This window comes from Paramormyrops kingsleyae, chromosome 2 (genome assembly GCF_048594095.1).
Source record: "Paramormyrops kingsleyae isolate MSU_618 chromosome 2, PKINGS_0.4, whole genome shotgun sequence".
In the NCBI taxonomy this organism is placed as follows: Eukaryota; Metazoa; Chordata; class Actinopteri; order Osteoglossiformes; family Mormyridae; genus Paramormyrops; species Paramormyrops kingsleyae.
The window spans coordinates 3,851,450-3,873,783 of record NC_132798.1 but is presented as its reverse complement, the minus strand read 5'-3'; the positions used below and the strand labels follow the sequence as shown (position 1 = coordinate 3,873,783).

Here is a 22,334-nt window from a genome sequence, read left to right as displayed (position 1 = left end):
TACCCACTGGTGTACACAGATAGTATAAAATTCACATTTATTTAGTAGATGCTTTTGTCCAGAGCAACATACAAGCAAGTATCAGAACGCAGGGTCATCCAGTGTCCCTGGAGCAATTTGGGTTAATGTAGATGCACAGGAAATCTCTGATGGAGGAAGCAAGTCACCTGACAGGAAGTCAGCTATCCCAGAATGGAAGTTAAGTGGTCACTGTCGGATACAAATCTTGCAGTTTAAACACAGGCTCAACATAATGTACAGTATAAAAGTGACTATTGCCAAAAGTCCATTTTCTAAGCAGAGAAAAATGACACTATAAAAGACGTCATAGGTTGGTAATGAGTCGGCAGGAGTTTGTTTTAACCTTCAAACATATAAAAGACTGACAGAGGCGAGCCTAGGAAGAGCTTAACTGGAAGTACAGGTGTGTTTAGCTGCGACCCAGCTAACATACAGCAGTGGTGTTTTATTACCTCTCCAAATGCATATTAGTCCTGCATGCTCAACAACTACACAAAGAGCTGCATATACATAACCAAGGCCAGGCAGGAGTGGAGTGACGGACAAGAGAATCCAAGGCACATCTTATTTTGCTTGTGTTGGTCTCCCTCCAGCTGTTCTTTGTGATGTTGAGGGTAAAAAGGGCCCATTAACAAAGGACAGCGATCACCCTCAGCATTAGTAAATATCCACATTGGCTCAGAGGGTAGCACTGTACCCTCCCATTTCCAAGACGGGGAGCTTCAATCCCATCCTTGCTCCTTGTGGACACTGCATGTTCTCGTCAGGCTGAGCAGGTTGCTTCCAGGTCCCCATACCCCACAATCCAAAGACATACAGTCAGCTGAACTAGAATCTCTAAATTGCCCATAGAGCAGGGCTTTCCAATCTGGTCCTCACGGACTCATACAGTCCATGTTTTTGCTCCCTACCACAAGCTGGAAGGGAACAAAAGAATGGACTGTCTGGCAGGAGCTGGAAGGGAACAAAAGAATGGACTGTCTGGCAGGGAGCTGGGAGGGAGCAAAAACATGGACTGTCTGGCAGGGAGCTGGGAGGGAGCAAAAACATGGACTGTCTGGCAGGGAGCTGGGAGGGAGCAAAAACATGGACTGTCTGGCAGGGAGCTGGGAGGGAGCAAAAACATGGACTGTCTGGCAGGGAGCTGGGAGGGAGCAAAAACATGGACTGTCTGGCAGGGAGCTTGGAGGAGGCAAAAACATGGACCGGCTACGGGTCCCTGAGGACCGGATTTGGAAACACTGCCATAGAGAATGACTGTTTGTACTGCAGCCTTCAGCTATATGTTGATGGGGATGGGCTCCAGGCCCACGCCCAACAATCCTGACTGATACAAAACATATTAGTAACTCACATGGTGTTCCTGGGAAGTTCTGCTTCTAATGCTGTATTAGTATGTTGAAAATATCTATGAAAATTGTTCTGTAGTTTAAAACACCGTTCAACATTGGCTGTTTTTAAAACTATGGGATTTCGATACATAAAAGATGCATTTTTGTTGCATTATATTAAAAATACACCCAGTGCACAGGGGCTCATTAAGGTGCCTTATTACAATGTTAACTCCCCCCACCGCGGGCCAACAATCACACCGTCATAGAATACAGTAGGAGGATCCCTGACAACTTATGTAGCCCAGGGGCTTCAAACCATGATAATCTGTCTCTGCTGCCATCTTTAACCAGTTCTATGATTTGTGAATTGCCCTTCGTGTGTTTCACATGAGCAGATAAAATTGCTTTGCAGTTTCATTCCAATCCCTTACAATGTAAGTAAGGTAAGTCAGTCTAGATGAGAGAAGAAGCATCAATTTTCCCTGTTCTGTGTATAGGAGAACATGCTGTGTACAGGTGAAGGCTTCCCTCTGGCTAAGGCTGAGCAGAAACACCCCTGTACTCCCAGAGCGTCCCGCCGCTTGGATCAGCTGGAGCTGGAGCCTCAGAACCCAGCCGTTGGTCTCCTTCCTGCGCTGAACCTGGGATCGTTATCGCTGCAGCTCTCCTCATATGTGGGAGGGGGGTCTGTGAACAGGGATACCAGTCGTTAGATGGCTGGCACTTCTTCATGGCAGTGGGTGTGGCAGTACAACAGAATGACTCCAAAAAAAAAAGTGAAGTATTCGATCAGGTATAAATAAGCATTTGTTACGCATAATCACCTTGTAGGTAGTTGCTTGTTCTGTTCTGCATGGCTGATGCCCTGTTAGTAGGTGCAGGTGTGGAATTTCTTCCTGAGAAGTGGATGGTGCCCTCCATAGGCCCGGCGGATGAATGTGCCCGGTCACGCAGGCTTTGGCATTGCCCTTGGTTTGGGGTATGTCGGAAGGTCCTGGGGGAGACTGGGGGCGGGAGGCCGGGAGAACTATGACAGGACTTGACCTGGGGGGCTCTTGTCTTAGCTGCTGCAGGGGTTGCCAGTTCATCAGCTGGAGGAGCAGTGGGGGTCACCGTGTGAGATCTGACCCTGGGCTGTGGAACAGGGGCGTCTGCTGGGATTGGGGGGGGCGCCCTGGCTGGTGCCACGGAGGGGCTGCTGATTGGTAGGTTCCCGATGTATATGGGTAGAGTCACTAACACCTCTGGACACTTCAGAGATACCTGCAGAGTAGCAGAATGACAGAGCTTAGTTTAACTTTTAAAATTTTAAAAATCAAATATCAAAGCCAATAATCAAAGCATGGATGGCATTTTTATTATTTGTCACCTTATTCCTTATTTACAGTGACACATACGTGTTTTGTTTTGCTATATTTAGAAAAGGAAACTTTTCTGATTTACAAGTAAAACGATGCATCACACAAATCCATTACATCCATTTACAAATTGCATCCACTCAGATTAAGAAGCTACAGTCCAAATGTTGCGAAGTTGAATGAATGAATGAATGAATGAACGAATGAATGAATGAATGAATGAATGCAGAATGACCTGAATAAAGTATTCAATAGCGATAAGGCGGCAGCCATCCAGTCCCGACTGTGGGAGGCTCGGAACCACGATCTGCTCCTTCCACTCAGTGTGGCCTCCTGCCTTAACCCCAGCGGCCTGCACCTCCGCGATCGTCCTTGCACTGATTATGGGCCGCTTGGTCTTGTACGTTACTTTCTGTCGAGGGACAAGAGCAGACAGATACATCTTCTAGTAATTAGGCTCCTCGAAATAATGCATCTCCATGTGGTTCTATTTAATTGGAGATTCTGCAGCCATGGATGCAGATCGTTCCAGGTGCACCTGTATGAGAGCGCCGAGCACGTGGCCGGTGTCTTTCCCCGAGTCGTTGTGGATTTTGGTGGTCAGCTCGATAACCTGGCCGGGGATGTAGCCTCGCATGCTGCATTTAGCGTTCAACACGACTGTCCCGGTCTTTACCAGGAGGTAGGTGAACTTCTTTGTGGCCTGAGATGAACTGGGTTTCTATGGAGTTAATATAAAACAAGAATAAAAACTCTGATTGGTTAGAGGAACACACACGTGAGAAGCAGCTCATGCTTAGATCCAAAACATTCAAACAATCCACCATCCATCTTCCAACCAGTTATCTAGTGCCGGGCCGCAGTCAGAAAAATTACTATAAATTTATATTGTTGCTTGACTAAGTTGTTTATGGACTGTGTGTAATGGGATGATGTAACTAATGTGAATATGATAGTTCTGGGTAGATCAGGAGCTTCATTTATCAAAGTTCTATATGTGCAAATAGATGCTCAAAATCTGCATGCAGAATTTTTTTTATTTTATTTTTTTTACACAAAATCCCAGATCTTTCAAACAAAACCTGACTGGAGAAAATGTGTATACTTACTGAAACTCGAGGGGAGGTGTACGCAACATTTTGGACAAATCGAGAAAAGGCGACACCCGTTGTCAAGCATCGAACTGCAGGTAAACCAGCAAAATGGCCGGGTGCATGCCAGCGATTCAACCAGTGCCTTCACATCCAACACAGTAAATCTATATAAATCTATATAAAAATAGCCTGTAGTCACGAGAATGTGATACGGCACAGGGGAGTTTCCAGCTACTGATAAGATCAGGGACTAAGTCAAGTTCACCTGGGTTTGACTTCTTTTTCCCCCCCAAGTAAGATTGGCATCAGGGCAAAAATACTCAAATGACAGGACCCAACAATGCCCATGACACGGCATAATGACGTTCTTGAAAGTGACTACATAAATGGAAAGATTAGAAGAAAATACGTCTTCATGGACCACCAAGATTATTTTTACTTATTTCTTTACTGTTTGCATTATGTGTAATGTCTTTGCATTAAATGTATGTTTCCCTGTGCTATGGATGAAGAGGCAAACATAAAAACTACATTTGCAGTGATATCCAATTTTCCTAATGTAATATGAGCAACTCACTGCGGTGTGACTGCGATAAAGGCACCTCATATCATAGTTTATTTATAAAATGCACATTACACTATACAGCATTAGATGCAGACAACAGAATGTAGTAATTCAGCCACTTTTGTGAAATGAAAGTCATTTCATTCATGTTAATGCGCAAGTCATGTGTTGCCAACATGATACTGATACATTCGAGTTTCACGTAACACATCAGTATCTCCAAAAATGTGGGTTTACCCTCGATAACTGCAGTAATACTGACCCTGTCCACAGAAATTCATCTCTCTATCTTCAGATTCAGCCACATTTTTCTCAGGGCATTTTCTAAAGCTGACAGCATTTACTGCAGCAGTGATGTCTTGCCATTCAAGACACATTTTTAGATTTAAAGGGGCCCAATTATGCTTTTCCAGGTCTTTCCTTTAGTGTGTTACATAACTTTATGTGCATGCAAATGATCTGCAAAGTCTTAAGGCCCAAAGATTGCATCAAAGGGAGTAATTCTCACTGTAATTGTCACTTCTTCTCTAATTTGCCTCTATGTCGCACAGTTCAAAATTCCTCTTTTAATTTTTTTTATTTATGGTTGCTTTCGTCAGACTTAACAACCAGAAAGGCTTGATTTAAATATGATATGAAAATGTAATTTATTGATCATTTATGGTTATTTGTGGGCGGCAACTGGGCAGGATCTCAGGCTCATATGCGTATTTACTAGAATGTTCCAACATTCCCGAGTGGAAATGTGTGTACGCCAGGTTTGATAAATCGAAATTTTTTATGCATATGAATTTTTTTTTTTTATATTGAAACTTCCACAAATTTTGGTGAACAAGGGCCCTGGACTGTAGTGTCTGCTGGATTCTATCTCATCCCCTGTTGGGGGGGCACAGTGGTTAGCGCTGTTGGCTCACACTTCTGGGACCAGGGTTGAAGTCTCTGCTATGGCTCCTGTGTGGAGTTCTCCCCCTGTTATTGTGGGGGTTCCTCCATAACAGGGTCTTTCAGCCCAGCATGCCTGAACTGGTAACCCTTGGATTTACAGGTCTCGTCTGCTACATTATTACTTTCCGTATTTGTTGGAAGTGCACTGTTGTGCTTCATATCTGTTTTTCCAGTAAGATGCAAATTCTTTTATGCAACACTGGGGCGTCCCTGCTGAAATCCTGCCAATTCAAAGTACATCCTCAACTTTTGGTATTGTAATGAACAAGATTCTGTCGTTTCTTTCTGTCAAACTGCTTTTTCACGTTTGGCCAGAATTGTTCTGTTGTTGACGACTGGCTGTTCTATAATTAGAAGTGTTCCAATTCAAATCAAAGGAAAGAATTAATGCTGATATAAAGTATCCACGGAGCTTATCACCTCAATATCTGGAACTTCGTTGAGGTTGAGGGGCTTAAGCAGGTAGAAGGGTTTGACAGCATTGTAGTCCTTAGAGAAGCGAGGTGTTTCTATGACTGATGTCAATCGGTAAACAGTTCTTCCAAATTTCCCATCGAAGGACGTTGGAGAAGACTCTACATGGGATAAGAACAGATTGTTCATGCCAGTGAAACATTTTGTGCTGAGAAATTAATCTATAACAAGGTTATAATCTATAACAATCTATAACATGGAACAAAAAGGTTTCTCAGTCCCTACCGAAGCAGATAACCACCTGTCCATTTAAAGCGCATAGTAATGAAAGTCATAAATCTACATGTGGGCCATAAATCTACACGTTGGCCAATGCCCACGAGAAAAAGCACAGACAGGTAAGAGCAGATGGGCGGCTGTCAATGGCCAGGAACAGCTATGACCTGGCATTAGCAGAATGTACACAAACACATAGGAGAGTCACGCTGAGAATGAATGAGGTATGGCTGGTCTTTTCCTCCAACGGATTACAGAACTACAATATTCATTTTTCATTTACTTCATCCTTGATGAGTACAGCATCCAGTAATAAAAACAAAAATAAAACACTAACAAAGAAAATTAACCAAAGGTGTGAAATGGATTTTTAAAAACTAAAGAACAACTGGCTAAATAAAATAAATAAATAAAAATAATTGATACTTTATTGATCCCTGTAGGTGAGAGCAAGCTGGCTGCAAATGAATTAAATTCAATAAATAAATAAGAATAAACTAATTAATTACGTTAAATATTCATAAACATGGAATTCAAAAAAGCTATCTGTACATAAAGATAAAGATAAGATAAAGATGCTATATTGTCATTGTACAAGTACAATGAGATTTCGTTTGAAGTGCACCAGCAGACACACAGTAAAAAATAAATTAAATATGTACACACACACATATACACTCATTCACAGTGAATAAGGTGCTGGTAAATTAGTGCAATATAATCATACTAATGAATGGTTATGATTTGTATAACATCTTGTTTAATAAAAGTGAATAAGTCTGAAATAGGCAGGATAACGTAAGCAACACCTGAAACTGTGGCAGGGCGAAGCCTGAATCGTAACATGAATGTATGCAGAACAACAAGTCTATCAAGACGTATCTGATCTCACCTGGAATGAGAAACTGGAAAGGAAAGCTGTGCTCCCCAGGGGTCAGTGTGCCTGAAGAAGAACAGCAAGAAGAAGTAAGACGACGGAGCAGGCGGCTCACGTTTCCCCCAGCACCGTCGCGCAGACTTTAGTGTGTCATTAAGAGAACAAAGGATCAGGCATGTTCAAAGACACACAAAGGGAGAGAAACATGGGAGAAATGACAACAAATGCAATTATGTGTCATTAATAACTGAAGGTCTGGTTCAAACCTTGAATTATAACCAATTATATGCAGAAAAAAAATAATCAATCCTGAGAAACTAAATTACAGTCCCACTCATTCATGGAAATATGGGCTTTTTTTTTGCAAAATCTTGCAAAATGACATAACAAATTCCAGCTTACACCTGTTCTACAGCCAACGCCTAATGAAAGATCAGAGTCTCTCCAGAAACTCTCTCACTGTTTTTGCACTTGACATCATATGAATGCAACTATGCCGAATGTAAGAACAGGTCATGATGCAGGAGACACAGACAGACAGATAAATGCTGAGAGATAAACAGAGAGAAAGTAGGTCAGTTAAACCAAACATCTGCTGTGGTTTGAGATGGTGGCACTGAAGCTGAGGAGAAAAGTATTTTTTTAATCCTCTTTCTTGACAGAGCTGAGTGGACCACTGTTGACCCTATTTAAACACTAGCTACAATTCATATACTTCTTAAATACTAGTATTATTATGATATTACCAGAGATACTACCAGATATTACCATAGTTACTCTAACTACTGTCATTTTACAGTACAAACTCCCTTGATTTACAGCATTTAACAAAGTCTTGTCACTCGCTCCCCTCACTTTCCCTGATGGAGCCCAGATCAGCTACCTATCAGTGCCTTGCGGGTGTAAAGACATGATTGTGACTCACCTATATCTGCCAGGGACAGAGTGCTATTGAAGTACTGTTCCTCCAGGACCCAGGAGGAACTGTTTTCCCGATTGGACACACCACAGAAGCCATGGCAATTCACCTTGATGGCTGCAGGGAATTACAAGGGTTACATTGTTACATTGTAGTACTCCGTCCCACCTTCAGGAACAAATTTTACAACTTCATATATCAAGAATGTATTCACAGGGTTCAAATATCAGCTATTTTTTAACAGCATGTTCCAGCATGAATATTTTTAGACTGATTACTGATTACCTTGGGTATTCCAAGGTATTACATGGTTTTATTTTTTTAGACAAGACACGCTGTTGTATGAGCAGAGCCAATGCACTGCTGGAGAAGTTCAATTTCACATATAGAAGGCAGGTCTCTATCAATGTGTATTACTGCATTGTAAGAGTCTCCAATTCAGCAAGATCGGTCTGCATGAGGTTAAATAAAAACCTGTCATGAACCCTAAATGCAAGGCTTTAGCCAGCTCATTTGCTAGATATAAAGCTCTCCCCACTAAACCACAGATGTGTGACTTCAGACGGGAATGCGGCCCAGATGGGCAGATGTCTCTGTTTCAGCTGTCTATTAATATTTCATGGCTATATAAATATGCCAGATACATTTCAGGAGAAAACAGCAGGGTTACTGTGAACCTCAGTAGTATCTCAACTTCCCGCCCCCCAAGTGGGACGTCCCTGCTAGAGGACCTCAGCCAGGCCAAGCTCAACAAGGTCTTTATGGAGACAGACAATGAAAAACAAGACGCGAAACAAGCTTTGCACACTGTCTACATAAAGCGCAACATCACACACATACATACACAGGCTTTAATTTGGGATTTTCTGACAACTGATTTCTATATTTTCTCCAGTTAAAATGAATGGATGTGCATAGAGCATCATGGCCTTTGCATGGGGTGGGGGGGGATTCATTCGCTTCAACAATCCACAGAGCCACAGTACAGTGCGAAAGTCTTTGGCAACCAAAGAAGATTATGTCTAAAGCCCACATATATGTACTCAGAAAAAAACACTGCTTAACATAATAATATGTACGCATTAACAGAATTACAATAAAAAGAAACAATAATTTCCCCCGTCTTCCCAAAAGCTGCAGATTTTTTGTTGGGTGGCCAGAAGAGCACCACCCACCACCCACTCACCACTAGCTCACTTAACTTTAATAAATTGATTCTGATCATCACAGCAAAAAGTGGTCTGTTAGTGGTCAACTGCCTGAGTATATTGGATAGTTACTGTAAACACTGAGGTGATTTGATTGGAGGTTTTGAAATGATTAAGGCAACACGCTTTGCGGTTTCCTGGTTGTTCTTTTGCGGGTGCTAAGTAGGGTGAAAGGGGCAGTCTGGCCACACTTGGGGTTTTAAGAGACCAGTGGTTTACTGTCAATGTATGTCACTGTCATTACCTACAGTATGGTCAAGAGTTGTGGGTAATATGTAAAAATACAAGTGGCTAGAATGAGGTTTCTGCATATGGTTGCCGGCTCAATCTCTGTGATCTGGTGACGAGTCTGAAGGGATCCTGAAACAGAGCCAAAGGTTCATCAGAGAAGGAGGAGTTTACTAAGATTTTTCTGGGCACACCATGAGGATGCCACCTGATTGGCTATTCCAGACGCATCCACTGAGTGGAGGCCAATGGCAGACCCAGGAGAAGCGAGGGAATACTGTGTCTGGCTTGGGAACATCTGGGGATTCCCCAGAACGAGTCAGAGTCTGCAGTCTGGCGCCAAGATGGCGATAAACATTATATATATATAAATTACATATAAGCGACTGGTCTGCACTGCCTCAAAAAGGTAGTGTACTTCAATAACAGCCAAGTTATGTATAGAAGTAGTAGCATATTAGCCAACTTCTGGTATAAAGATACGCTTTATAAGAAAGACTCCTCATTTTAAAGCAGAAAAATCTAATATCTTGTTACAGTTCGACCCAGAGATGTCCTCTTGGATGTCGAAACTGCAGTGCCCCGTCTTTGCAAACTAAATCATTTGTGAGAATCATAATTTCAACGCATACATTCTTTCCCTAATTTAGTTTCCTGTAGCCAGAGTTGGTCTCTTGGTAGTACAGTGTGAAATCAGACTGAATCATAAAAAAAACATTTACTTTTCCTTATCATGGTGCTGTTTAGCAGTTTTATCACTTGAATGTTTATTAAGAAGGAAAGGCTCAAAATCCACAATGTTTCAACAGAATCATTATCTAACAAACTTAAAGAGCACAATGAAAACCTTACAAAATCTGATAAGCCACTTCATTTTGAGCTGCAGAACCAGCAAGTCCACTCTACTCTAATTAAGACAAAAACAGAAAAGCGACTGGTCTACACTGAGAACTACAAACACTGTGTGATTATCACAAACTGTACATCCATCCATCCATCCAGTTTCTGTAACCACTTATCCCATTCAGGGTCACGGGAGGTTCGGAGCCTATCCCGGAGGCTACAGGCACAAGGCAGGGATCAACCCAGGATGGGGCGCCAACCCATCACAGGGCACAAGGCAGGGAACAACCCAGGATGGGGCGCCAACCCATCACAGGGCACAAGGCAGGGAACAACCCAGGATGGGGCGCCAACCCATCACAGGGCACAAGGCAGGGAACAACCCAGGATGGGGCGCCAACCCATCACAGGGCACAAGGCAGGGATCAACCCAGGATGGGGCGCCAACCCATCACAGGGCACAAGGCAGGGAACAACCCAGGATGGGGCGCCAACCCATCACAGGGCACAAGGCAGGGAACAACCCAGGATGGGGCGCCAACCCATCACAGGGCACAAGGCAGGGAACAACCCAGGATGGGGCGCCAACCCATCGCAGGGCGCAAGGCAGGGAACAACCCAGGATGGGGCGCCAACCCATCACAGGGCACAATGCAAGCTGTACAATTCCAGATTAATATTTCACATAAGACCTGGATTATCAGGATACCTGGACCTTAACTATGAACATGAAAAGTGAGAGTTCCAGGGTACTGTTCCAGGGTACTGTTCCACAGCGAGGGAGCCACACATTCACATACATTGTTTGGTCTATCGAGTTTCCCTACTACTCACAGAGAAAACAGGCAATGGAGAAATCAACAGGAAGGTACGAACACATTTACCCTCAAAGTCAAAAAATCTTCCTGTTCGACAGACAATCAAACGTGCGAAAACACTCATCCAGACACAGAGGACATTAGCGTGTTTGACAATATAATCAACACGATACAAGATGAAAGTCATTTCCTACAGCTTCTGTCCTCATTTCTGAAAAGCCTAGGAGGATGATGGATGTTGTGTGGCTTCCTAGAAACTCTGCAATCATTTCCTCCACCACACTGGGAGGTCAGGCATCCAAGCGGAAATGAGCTGCAGCACCAAAATAAAAGATCACCAGCGAATACCAAAAGGGAGGAGGCAAGAACTTAGACTCAGCAGTAGCTGGCGAAACTGTAATGATGTGAGAACTATGTCACTAAGTAACCTTAATGTGACAGTCAATGTTACATTATTACATTAATGAGACAATGTTACATCTCAAAAAAAAAAAACAACAAACTTGAACAGTGGGACTAACTGCTAGTGAAGCTAACGTAAATTACCCAAATGTGCGCTATTCAGGCTTTTGAGAACTTAACTGGGGCAGCAGAAATAAGGAATGATTATTTTGGCAGTCATACAAAGTCATGTTTACCCAAAATGTTCAAGCAACAGCTGACTGAAGCACAATGTTTTTGAGGTGACTAGAGCTATAATGGAGATGAAGAGAAAAGCAAAATGCACTAGTTGTGTTTTATCCAACTATAAGAGAATAAATACACCAAAAAACCGCAGTGCCCCATGAAATCTCCTTAATGAGACGTCTCTGAAACTGAAACTCAATACGCCTTTTTGTTTATCCCAGTCTGCCTGTTTGTGCTACTCGCTGGAACAGCAGCTATGGCTAACATGTTATATTCCAAGAAATACTTTTGCTCTGAACACGAAGTCAATGGCTACTTTAATTACCTAAATACATAACATAATGATCACAGACAAAGTCCATCTCAAAACAAACTTGGATGACTGGTGTAATGTGAACGCATTAGTTTAATTTCCAGTTAAGCATCATTCCACAAATATATCCACCATGTATTTGTTTACTGTAAGCAGACGAAAAGCGATTGGGCTACACAGAGAAAAACAGGCTGGAATCACTCCCAGACCTCTCTCAGAATACCACACGGCCCACCAAACCTGTCAGACTGCTCTGCCACTGGAGAGAGAAGCACTGCCCCCACCCTGTTTGACTGATGCACGCCATTTGAATGGCTGTGCTCAAACGAAGCTGCACAGTGGCCGTGACAATGGAGAAACAGGGTTGGGGTCCCTCGCATTTGCCATTGTACCCTCCATCAAACACCACCTACCAAGGGCGCGCTCTTAAAACCTTTTATTTTATTTTAATTGTAAAAACATTCATCCTAAAACAAATAAGCCCTGTCTCTCCCAGAGTAGTGGCTAGAGATTGTCTGCTTATAATAGGATGGCATCCTGTCCAGTGAGTACAACCCCCCCCCCACCCTCCCCCCAACCCAGACAAAAGCACATGGTTAGAGGCTGGATGGGTTACTAATAACAAGAGCAGCATTTTCCAAACCAGAACCCATTACAAATTAAGTCAAGAATATCACCTTGCATTAGCAGTAAAAGACATGGGAGATATTTAAGCCTTTAGCTCTCAACTGTCTGCCTTGTCCTGCAGAGGCCAGTTGTCCCACAGAGCAGCATGATGGAAAAGCCCAAACTCTGACAGCACGGCATCTCTCTGCAGACCGCAGCCAAAGCAGGGACTTACCAGGATCACAGACACTGGACAGAACGACAGTCTGTAACAGGGTACTGAGGCACACAAATTCACAAACCAAGGGCAACGTCTTATCATGGCTAATCCCAACTAAAACACATGACTATGTACTGAGTCAGAACTCAAAGAAAACTCTTGTGAAAATGGAGAGGACATGCAAAGTCCACACAGGGACAGGAAACAGCCCAGAACCCAGAAGCTGCCATCCTCCTCCCATAACCTTGGCTCACCTCCATCCATCCATCCATCCATCCATTCATCCACCCACCCACATCTGCTTGTCCTATACAGGGTCACAGGATTTCGGTGCCCGTCCCAAAAGCAAGGGGCACATGGCAGGGAATAACCCAGGATAAGGATCTGACCCGTCTCCGCTGGGCACACCTATTTATATATAACCTATCTGTCTGTCAGCCATGTATGAACACTTGCTTGACTTGGCTGCTCTCTTCCTGCGGCAGGAGTAAGAATAGATGCGGCGTTGACGTCCATCTCGGCCCCTCTTAACATCAAGAGTCTTGGCACAATTGCAACTCCATCAGAGACTCAGCCCAAAGTTATCCGCCCCACTGACGCACTGAGACATGCGTGCGAGGCCCTAAACTCCCAGCTGCCCCAGCCCTCCGTTCGCAACTGTACATCGCTTCAGATAAAAGCATCTTATAAATCAATAAATGGAAAGATAATGTGACATAGACGCTTGTAACGGCTCTGTAGGTATAACTCTTGTGTGTGCATGGTACGTTTCAGAAAACACATCCATGAAACAGCAGGAGCACATACGTCTATCCTATGTGTGCCTGGTTCATACTCAGAAAAATGACACTGTTTAACACGTTTTTTAAGTCTGCATATTACGGTATGAATTTTTTTTCTGGCTTTGGCAGGTGCTCTACACACAGCTACATGCCCAAATCATGCTGGTATTTCAGCAAAACAACCCAGTTCGTGTCTTATTACATACTCGGCTGTCTAGTGACAAGCGCGGCCCTCGGGGCACCCTGACGCCGTCAGCCAGGAAGCAGAACTCTCCTGAGTACCGCCGCCAGGAAAAGGTCACCCTGGTTTCCTTCCAAGATTTAAATTTCCCCTGATATCTGACAGGCTTTTACCATCTGAAATATCAGGCTGCTTTGCTTTAACATAAGCTGTGCGGTGCCTTGGAAGACTGCGTGTAAAAAGTCAGCAGTGTGTCTGGAAATGCTTCACTAAAATGACTAAAAGACTCAGAGCTGTGAGCTCTGTGTGCGGACCTGTCCGATCCAACACTGTGTCTCCATGTCTGAGATGGGCTTCCTTATCAGCGGCGAGTACCAAAAAAGTCATGTCGCTATGGAAGAGTGTCGACTCGGGTGCCTCCAGGAGGAGTCATGAGTCAGACATGGAAGAAGGTGGGGGGGGGGAGGGCATTTCATAAAGTAACAACAGCCATATTGTCTCTGTTTTGGTACAGCAGCTGGGACAGGCCTCACTTCCTATCTAGTGCTGTTTATCTTTGCACCATCAATGAAACAGACTTTTCGCTGAATGTAAAAGCAAGGAGAGTGATATAAATACAACCGTACTGATAAAAATAAGGTGTCCATTTTTGAGATTTAAATAATTCTGTGTGGACGGAAACCATGCACTGTTTCAGGAGTCTGTTGTTTTAAGCTTGTAAGCTTGAAAGTGCTAAATAAACCTTCCTGGAATAATCTAGCAAACTATAATGAGAGAATAGCAACGAAAGCGAGTCAGATGACTGAAACTGCACGTCACTCACTCCACCTATCCCATGTTCTGTTTCACCGTGATTACTGTGCTCTGTTCTGCTTATTCAGTCAACCGTGTGCTCTCGGGAGTTTTACCAAAATGTTCTGAGGGTCGAATGAAAAATGACTGGTTCAGAGAGATAACCAATGAGAGTGTAGAGGAGGTGGGTCTAAGCAATGCCTGGAGGCAAGACCAAGACACCTGATTGGTTGGTCCCACCTCATCTAGTTGCTTAGACCCACCTCCTCGATTGGTTATTTCTCTGAATTAGTCATTTTTTCATTCTGCCCTCTGAACATTTTTATGCAAGTAAAACTCCCACAAGGCAACTTAGAGAAGCCTTATTCATTACATTTCCTCTGTTCCTTCACACAATCCTACAATTCCTGACCAAAACAACTCTTTTCATGTATTCTATTTTGCCTGTTGCATTAATGACTGCCCAGCCCCTATACACCACAGGAGGAAACCCTGTCCCTGCAATAAACATTTTCCATGTTCATCCTATGTTGCAATTAAATACGAAGGTACATGGTATCTAAACTATTACCACTGATGCACCAATGTGGAAATTTTGCTTAATACCGATATATTTTTTCTAATATTACCAATAACCAATATTTGCTAAATTAGTGCTTTTAAAAATATCAGCATAACAGCAGATGGAAAAACATGTCCTGCTAACTTTGAATACTGATTAAACACCAGCTAGCAATTCAGACCAAGATCGACACATCAGGCCAATGTTGACGTCCTGAGTTTTAATGTAAATCAGACGATACTGATATGTTAACCGATATATCACACATCTTTATAAAATTAAGATTACGGCACACGGCTGAGAGAGCGCAGGTCCCCTTGCGAGTTCACAGCGGGTGACTGCACAAGGAGGAATATGTCGCTCTCCCCACTGGCCGAGTGACCTCCCGGCCCGCCCACCGCTTGCCCTCACCATGTGTTCGCATCCAGCTAGCTCAGCATTCTCTCTCACCCCGACACCCACTTCATACTGGTTTCTCAAAGACAGTGGGCTGCGTTTAGCCCAAACTTGACCAAGTGACACTTTTGGTGCACGTGCAATGAAAACGAAAGCAACAGATAGATTTGTCAATTTGCAAAACGTATGCGGTCAAAAAATGTTTCCTGTACACGGCATTCCAGGAAGCACAGGACACAAGCATGAAACATTCTGAACTGGCCCACTGATCCATCAACCCACAATCACACACTATGGACAATACAGAGATACAAAACCATCTACACTGGTGAGCAAAGAGGAGTAGCCAGAGGAAAGCCATGCAAACATGCAAATTCGGTGCACACAGAGCAGAGCTTCGCACAGCAAAGATATGAGAACACAGGGCCACACGCTGAAGCATCATGACACTAGAAATGCACTGATCCGATATTTGGATCAGTATTGGCGCCGATCAAGACTTATTTGACAAACTGGGTATCAGTCATACGTGACCGATCCACGTCCGATACTTACTAATTTATGTTTTAGCAGTCTCTAAAAAGATAGCTCCGATTTCACGTTAAATCTATTTGTACACTCGCACCGCAGCTCTTTCCCATTTTAGCTGTGTGTTTTCAGCATTCAAGCTGAACTCTAACGCTGCCACTCAGTGTTTTTGCCACTCAGTGGGTGCGAGCGCGGTGATTTCCGCCTGCTGTGACGTCATGCAAATACCCTTTTGCAGTACGAGGAGCGTAAGAAAATCAAATGAGAGGATGACAGGAGTATTTTACGCATTTGACAACAACTAGTAGCACAGTGATTTGCAATCTTTGTAACAAACAAAGTTTTGATAGGTGGGAGTAGCGTTTAGTAGGAAATCCCACTAAACAAAGCGCAAGACAAGTAATATGAAAAAACCAACTTGGTGTAGCTTGATGATGTTACCAGTGGGAGAAAAAATGTGTGGCTTTTTAAGCATTCGCCACTTGCGTATGATCACTTAGAAGACATTCCAACTGAACTGCAAATGCCTCATAAACGCTTAAAACAAGATGTACAAACAAGGTGGAACGGTACGTTATGTATATTTCTAGTAGTCTAATTAAATACTTTTTATCTATATGTACTATTTGAAAAATATTAATAATATATAAAGAATAAATATATATTTATTATATTAAAATATTAAAGTAAAAATAGCTCTTGTACCAGAATCTGTATCGGTATCAGCAATTGTGAATCGGATAACTGAAAAAATGTGTATCGCCCATCCCTATATGACACCCCATGTACCCTCTCTCTCAGTCTGAAGTCAACCAAGCAAAGTTTATCCAGTCTATATATTTTCATTTCCACCATGGAATAATATATCAGAAGAGCCATTCCATGTTGGCCTAGCTAAACTAAGAATAAAGAAAACGATTATGTTTGCAACCTACGAAGCTGTGGTTGCCTCATGACCCAACACAGTTAGGACAAATGGATGGTTTTAGTTATCCAGAAGCTGCAATAACCTGCTAGTCCAGTCCACAGTCCGCCATTCCACCAATTTGCAGTCATCAGAAAGAATCTATATTGAAAGAGTCATTTATAAAAACGTCACTAGTCATTGTCTCATGGTGGTTGGTTGCATAGTTCCTTAATTTGATGGTGGTTGGACAGCACGATGTAGCTGTGAGTGACAAGTAGGTTATGGTTTCATAGACGTCACCCCAGCATGACATGAAGCATGCTGATGTTGCCCCTGTCACTGACAAACCAGCCAATCAAACACAGCCTTACAAGGGTAGGCATGTCCTCAATGTCAGGAATGTGGAAATTTGTCCACAAATACAAAGCTTCCCCTTAGGAACACTTCAATTGATGCGGCATTAAAAACAAAGACCCCTAAAAGAGAAAAAAACATCATTATGGCGTCACACAGTAACATTTGCATAAGAAATGAAAACTAATTCCAACTACATTTCTCCAACCCCACTCTACAGAGTGGCTGTTTCAAATTGCCTTACACAAACTAACAAGTAAACAGCACGACAGCCAGATTGTTATCAAAGAATAATTCGGCCTTGCTTCTTTTTGGTTAATTCACAAAAAACGATGCTAGCCAAAGTGCTTTTTTCAGTAACCAGTGAAGGTATTCTTCACAATGTGGTATGACTCGAAATGTCTAATTAATGTGAGTGTTTCAATCCTATCTTTGTCTATATGTAAACACATTTATGTTGTTACAATAGTCAGGTCAACTATCATTCAGGTTCTAGAACCACTGGCTCTGACCTCCTACAGTTCCAATCCTTTTACGCCTGCCATGTCACAGGAGGGCTGAGAGCATCATCACAGACACCAGCCACTTCACCCATGCCCTGGTTACTCCACTATACCCCAGTAAACAGTATAGGAGCACCTCTGCCTACACCACTCACAGAGACAGCTCCTTCCCACAAGAGATAAGGACTGTAAACACCCTTGTATACACTTACACAACGCCCTACAATTTTGCTGTATTTACTAGCAAATCTTCTGCTCTGGTTTTGCACACTCCTCTTGCCCTATTCCACCATGGTTTTGTTTGTCCCACTGCTGGATCATACTAACTTGTATTTATTGTGCCATTACACTCTGATGTCTTGATGTCGCACTACGGTCTTGCTGAATAATTGAACTGTCTTGTGTTACTCTGCTGCCAGATCTGGGAGGGGCAGGGACTTTTGTTTTGAGGCGTAAAGTGACTTTTATTCTGAAGAAGGAAGAGGAAATGGATAGTGTTCTCCCAAAAGCCTCTGATAGATAAAGAAATATACTGTTGAGCAGGCAAGCTTGGTGGGACCAGGTTGCAGAAATTGTTGTTGAAAGAAGCAAGTACTGGGATAAACTGGGATTAACTTAACTTACTGGCAACCTCCAGGGAAGCTACTGGTGGGCAAATGTTTTCATTACTGTTTGTTGGCGCTGTTTAGCATTGTACAGCACAACCTGTAGTGAATGAGGTTTAGAATGTTTGCTGGCAGAACTGACAAAATTGTTTAGCTAAGCTGTTGTATCTTCTTTCTTGTTAGCTTTGCATGCTATGCAGTATGCTTATATGTTTGTGTGTTAGCTCCTGCAATAGCTATGAATGTTTGGCCCTGATGTGTGCTGATGTTTAATGCTTGGCCTGCAGGGTTGTGTTGCTGAAGGTTGCGAAGGTTGATTCTTGATTGGAGAAGAGATTAATGTGCCACATGTAGAGAACCAATAGTAATGTATTATTTGTGTGTTTTCTTTCCTGTTGTTTTTGAAGGTTTTCAGCCTAATTAAGTAGTTAGATACTTAACTAACTAAACTAACTGACTAATTTGGTGACTCATCTGGAATAAAAGGATATTAATGACATTTTTTGAGTTGAGCCTTGTAACCCTGAAGTTTGTGCAGAAGTTAAGACAATACCCTAATAAATTGACAGTTACACTCCCTCAACACTACAAGAGGAGACTGTGTATTTACTAAATAGACATGACAAAAAAATTACCTGAATCAATGCTTCAAGCATCAGTTTTCAGTTTTGATTCAACTTTCTGACATTAACCTATTTTGCTAAATTTATCTGATGATTCATTTTACATGAAATGAAACAAACTGTTCATGACATTGCCTTTGTTAATTAGTAATATGGCATCCAGCTCATTTTTAACACTGAGAGCCACGCACAGTAATCATTTATCGTCCTAACAGCTCTGGCAAAGAAAAGTTATGACAGGAAATGGTGTACAGGCCATACATTAAACCACACTGTGATGAAACCTCTGTGACTATCGGAGAGAAACACAACTAATTCTCAGGCTTCTATCCATCGTCTAAATGCTTAAATTGGTCAAGGTTATGGGGGGTGTAGCCTATCCAAAGTGGCAAAGCACTTTCACACACAATCATACTTGATGCGCGATTTAGGGATTCCAATTAGCCTAAACTGTATGTCTTTGGACAGTGAAATGTAACTAGAGTACCCAGAGGAACCCTTCAACAACAACAAAAAAGAAACATGCAGGATTGAAACCCCCAACGATGGCGCTGTGAGGTAACAGGGCTACTCATCCAGGCAGGTCTCATTCCCGCAGGGCAGTAAGCAAAGCGCTCAGCGGCTGCTTTATGAAGCAGACCTGCCCGTCAAGTCCAACACTCTGCTTCCCCAAACAACAAATCACGCGGATGCAACTGAATATAATAAGGTCCATGCAGACAGGTTCAAAGGGGTCAGTCACTGTGCTGCTAAGCATTAGTACTGCTAAGATGCGTGATTTAACTTATTTTTAAATCGTGTATATGCTTGTGCTTCCAGCATCCCAGAAACAGCCACTTTTCACACACTACGGTGTCCACGGATTCCAGAGAAAAAGGTGTGATGAACAAAATGCACCTGGCAACTACTGTATTCGGCGCGTATTTAATATTAGTCTTGTCCTAAACTAATTAAGCTGTAATTCAAGGCGACGGAAAACAGACCGAAGTTGTTTCTTGGTGAACAGAAAACTCAACTTTACATATAAAACAAGATTTTCCGGTGACGCATCAGGTTAGAAAACACAGCAGTTTCAATATTCTGTTTCAGCGAAGACACTAAATTATTTATATGACTGTCAAAACAGATGCTTTCAAATTTCTTGAAAGTAATTTAACCTGTCTATCCAAAATAATACTTTTAGATTAAAAAATAGGTGGAAGATTTTAAAAGTACGTAAAAGTTATTACATTTAACTGAAACACCATGATGTATACTGAAAGCGCAGAAGTACATATCCGACATCAGTACAGTAAGAAACAGCAAACAGTTTAAGCTGAATAACAGTAAGCATCTTGCCTTACTTTTATATTGCAAAGTTCGGCCAACCACGATTTTCACGGCGCCAGTAATGCATTCCCCTGGGCTGTAGACCACCTTATTGCTGCCGAAACTGATCTCAAACACTAAGATCTTGCCCATGTCGCTGCCGGCCGTCTACAGGAAGGCGAGCATTCAGTCGGCAAAGGAAAGCGCTTCTCCCCGCTTTCGGCCCCTACGCACTTCTTTCGACACGCGACTGGTTATCAGCCAGCGAAGTTTACGTCAAAACGAGGCCGGATGAGGGCTCCCTTTAACCTTTTTGTTTGTTGTGACTCAGTCCACAAGGGGCGACAATGTAAGTCTAGTGTCATGTTCACTTATCCAGTGCGAAAAGTTACACTGAAACAGGAATTATAATCAGCCCTAAATGGCAGCTGTGCTTACATTTATTTCAGCCCGTAAATATGTGGTGTCTTTTGAAAAGACCAGGCAAGTCCAGGCAAAAAGATTTTACTACCTAAGGTTATTGGAGAATCAGGGAAAATGATCCCTTTTCTGCTTTAGTACAGATCTAGAAGAATGGATTTTTATTAATCATAATAATTCTTCAGTGGAGGGTAAGGTGGCCGATTACCTCCAAAGTTATGAGTTTCATCCCTGTTCTATGTGTTGAGGTGGCATGCTCATGTCGTATCAGTATTGGTGTCCCTCCCAAAAATCCAGTCACATCACTAAATTTTTACTGGAAATGGATGAATAGACCAGTTTTTTTTCCTCTGTCTCTGTGACATCATGGCTGAATTTTAGTTTCTCGATCAGTACAAGTTGTACTTGAGTCTATTAGCATTTTTAGGGTCACTCCCCGGGGCAAATCCTCAGTATACTGGGCATGCTTTCATTAATAAAGACAAAGGTATAGTGAGATGGCTAGTCTCTGTTGTTAACGGTTGACTTAATCCAGTGTTTTCCAATCTGGTCCTCGGGACCCACAAACGGTCCACGTTTTTCCTCCCTTCCAGCCTCCTGCCAGACAGTCCACATTTTGGGAGCTGGGAGGAAGCAAAAACATGGGCCGTCTGTGGGTCCCCGAGGACCGTGTTGGGAAACACTGGCTTATTCTGTTCCCCGAATGGAACCCATCTGTCGCCTCGATAGCACAACAATTCAAAAAGTTTTTAACAGATCTTTTTCAAAGACAAAATATATAGGCGAAGACCTGGAACTGATCAAATTTTGAGACCGATCACACCAAAATTGAAGTAGCTTCATTTAATGTCAGCAAATGGGTAGGTAAACGTGACAACTCAAAAAGTGTTTGATGGGTCATATTTCATCTTCAGGAAAAACATTTTATGAACGAAGATCTAAATCTCATTTCATTTCAAGACAAATTGCACCAAAATTGAATCACCAGCGCTAGGTGGCAGCAAAGGAAGTAAGGTGCAGCAGCAGAAGACACTTCATCTTGTGAACACAGTAACTCTACAAGTATTTGATGAATCTTTTTCAAACTTCCCAGGAACGTTTTATATCTTTAGCTTATTTCATTTTGACACACTTCACACCAAAATTGCGGCAGTATCACTTAGTAATGGCACATGAAAGGACTGTCACAGATGCAGATCTGATGAACCTGATTACATTGAGACAATTCACACAAAGTTGGGATTTTAATAATGATTTTTTAGAGAGATGGGGAAAGAATTTGGGGTTAGAGATTGTAGAGGTTGGGGGTGTGGGAGGAGTAGAGATTAGATGGGGGTGCCAGGGCCATCTAGGGAGTACGTTGATATTGTTCTGACAGCATGAAGTTTATTTACTCTTTTGGTTCAGAACATCTTGGAGGAGTGCTCTCAGCTGTAAAACCTATATTAAGCCTGACTTTATTTATAATCCTTGTCTAGATGGTGTATGTTTCTTAGGGCTAGTCACTACTATGCATGATATTAGCAGCTGCCTAGGGTGCCAACTTCTTCCAGTTGTCCACTTAGCCAGGCAGTGTGCACCATCTGAGGCAAAGAGATACTGGCTTACTTGCAGCACTGCCAGAATCAATTTGTACCTTTGAGGGTACAATTACTTTTCACTGGGGCTGTACCCTCAAAGGTCTGCCAGTTGTACTCTAGCTGTAGG

At 42.6% G+C, this 22,334-nt stretch overlaps 1 protein-coding gene across 1 annotated transcript; it reads right to left on the bottom strand.

Annotated features, from left to right (window-relative positions):
• Positions 1 to 20: 20 nt before the first annotated feature.
• Positions 21 to 20,580, bottom strand: LOC111833414 (arrestin domain-containing protein 1-like). Its single transcript, XM_023791643.2, has 8 exons — positions 20,243 to 20,580; positions 7,810 to 7,920; positions 6,900 to 6,950; positions 5,738 to 5,892; positions 3,252 to 3,434; positions 2,949 to 3,125; positions 2,180 to 2,618; positions 21 to 2,042 (listed from the first exon to the last, which is right to left on the bottom strand). Exons 1-8 carry the CDS (start codon positions 20,358 to 20,360, stop codon positions 1,960 to 1,962), a joined length of 1,317 nt encoding a protein of 438 aa, XP_023647411.1. The 5' UTR covers positions 20,361 to 20,580; the 3' UTR covers positions 21 to 1,959.
• Positions 20,581 to 22,334: the final 1,754 nt, after the last annotated feature.

What these genes read in the sequence shown, in the direction of transcription:
- LOC111833414 (XM_023791643.2), bottom strand. Translation starts at nt 20,360, where the DNA reads ATGGGCAAGATCTTAGTGTTTGAGATCAGTTTCGGCAGCAATAAGGTG. An exon ending in CCGAACTTTGCAATATAAAA is followed by an intron (nt 7,921 to 20,242) that starts GTAAGGCAAGAT and finishes AATTCCCTGCAG; the next exon opens with CCATCAAGGTGAATTGCCAT. An exon ending in CTATTGAATACTTTATTCAG is followed by an intron (nt 2,619 to 2,948) that starts GTCATTCTGCAT and finishes GCTACTCTGCAG; the next exon opens with GTATCTCTGAAGTGTCCAGA.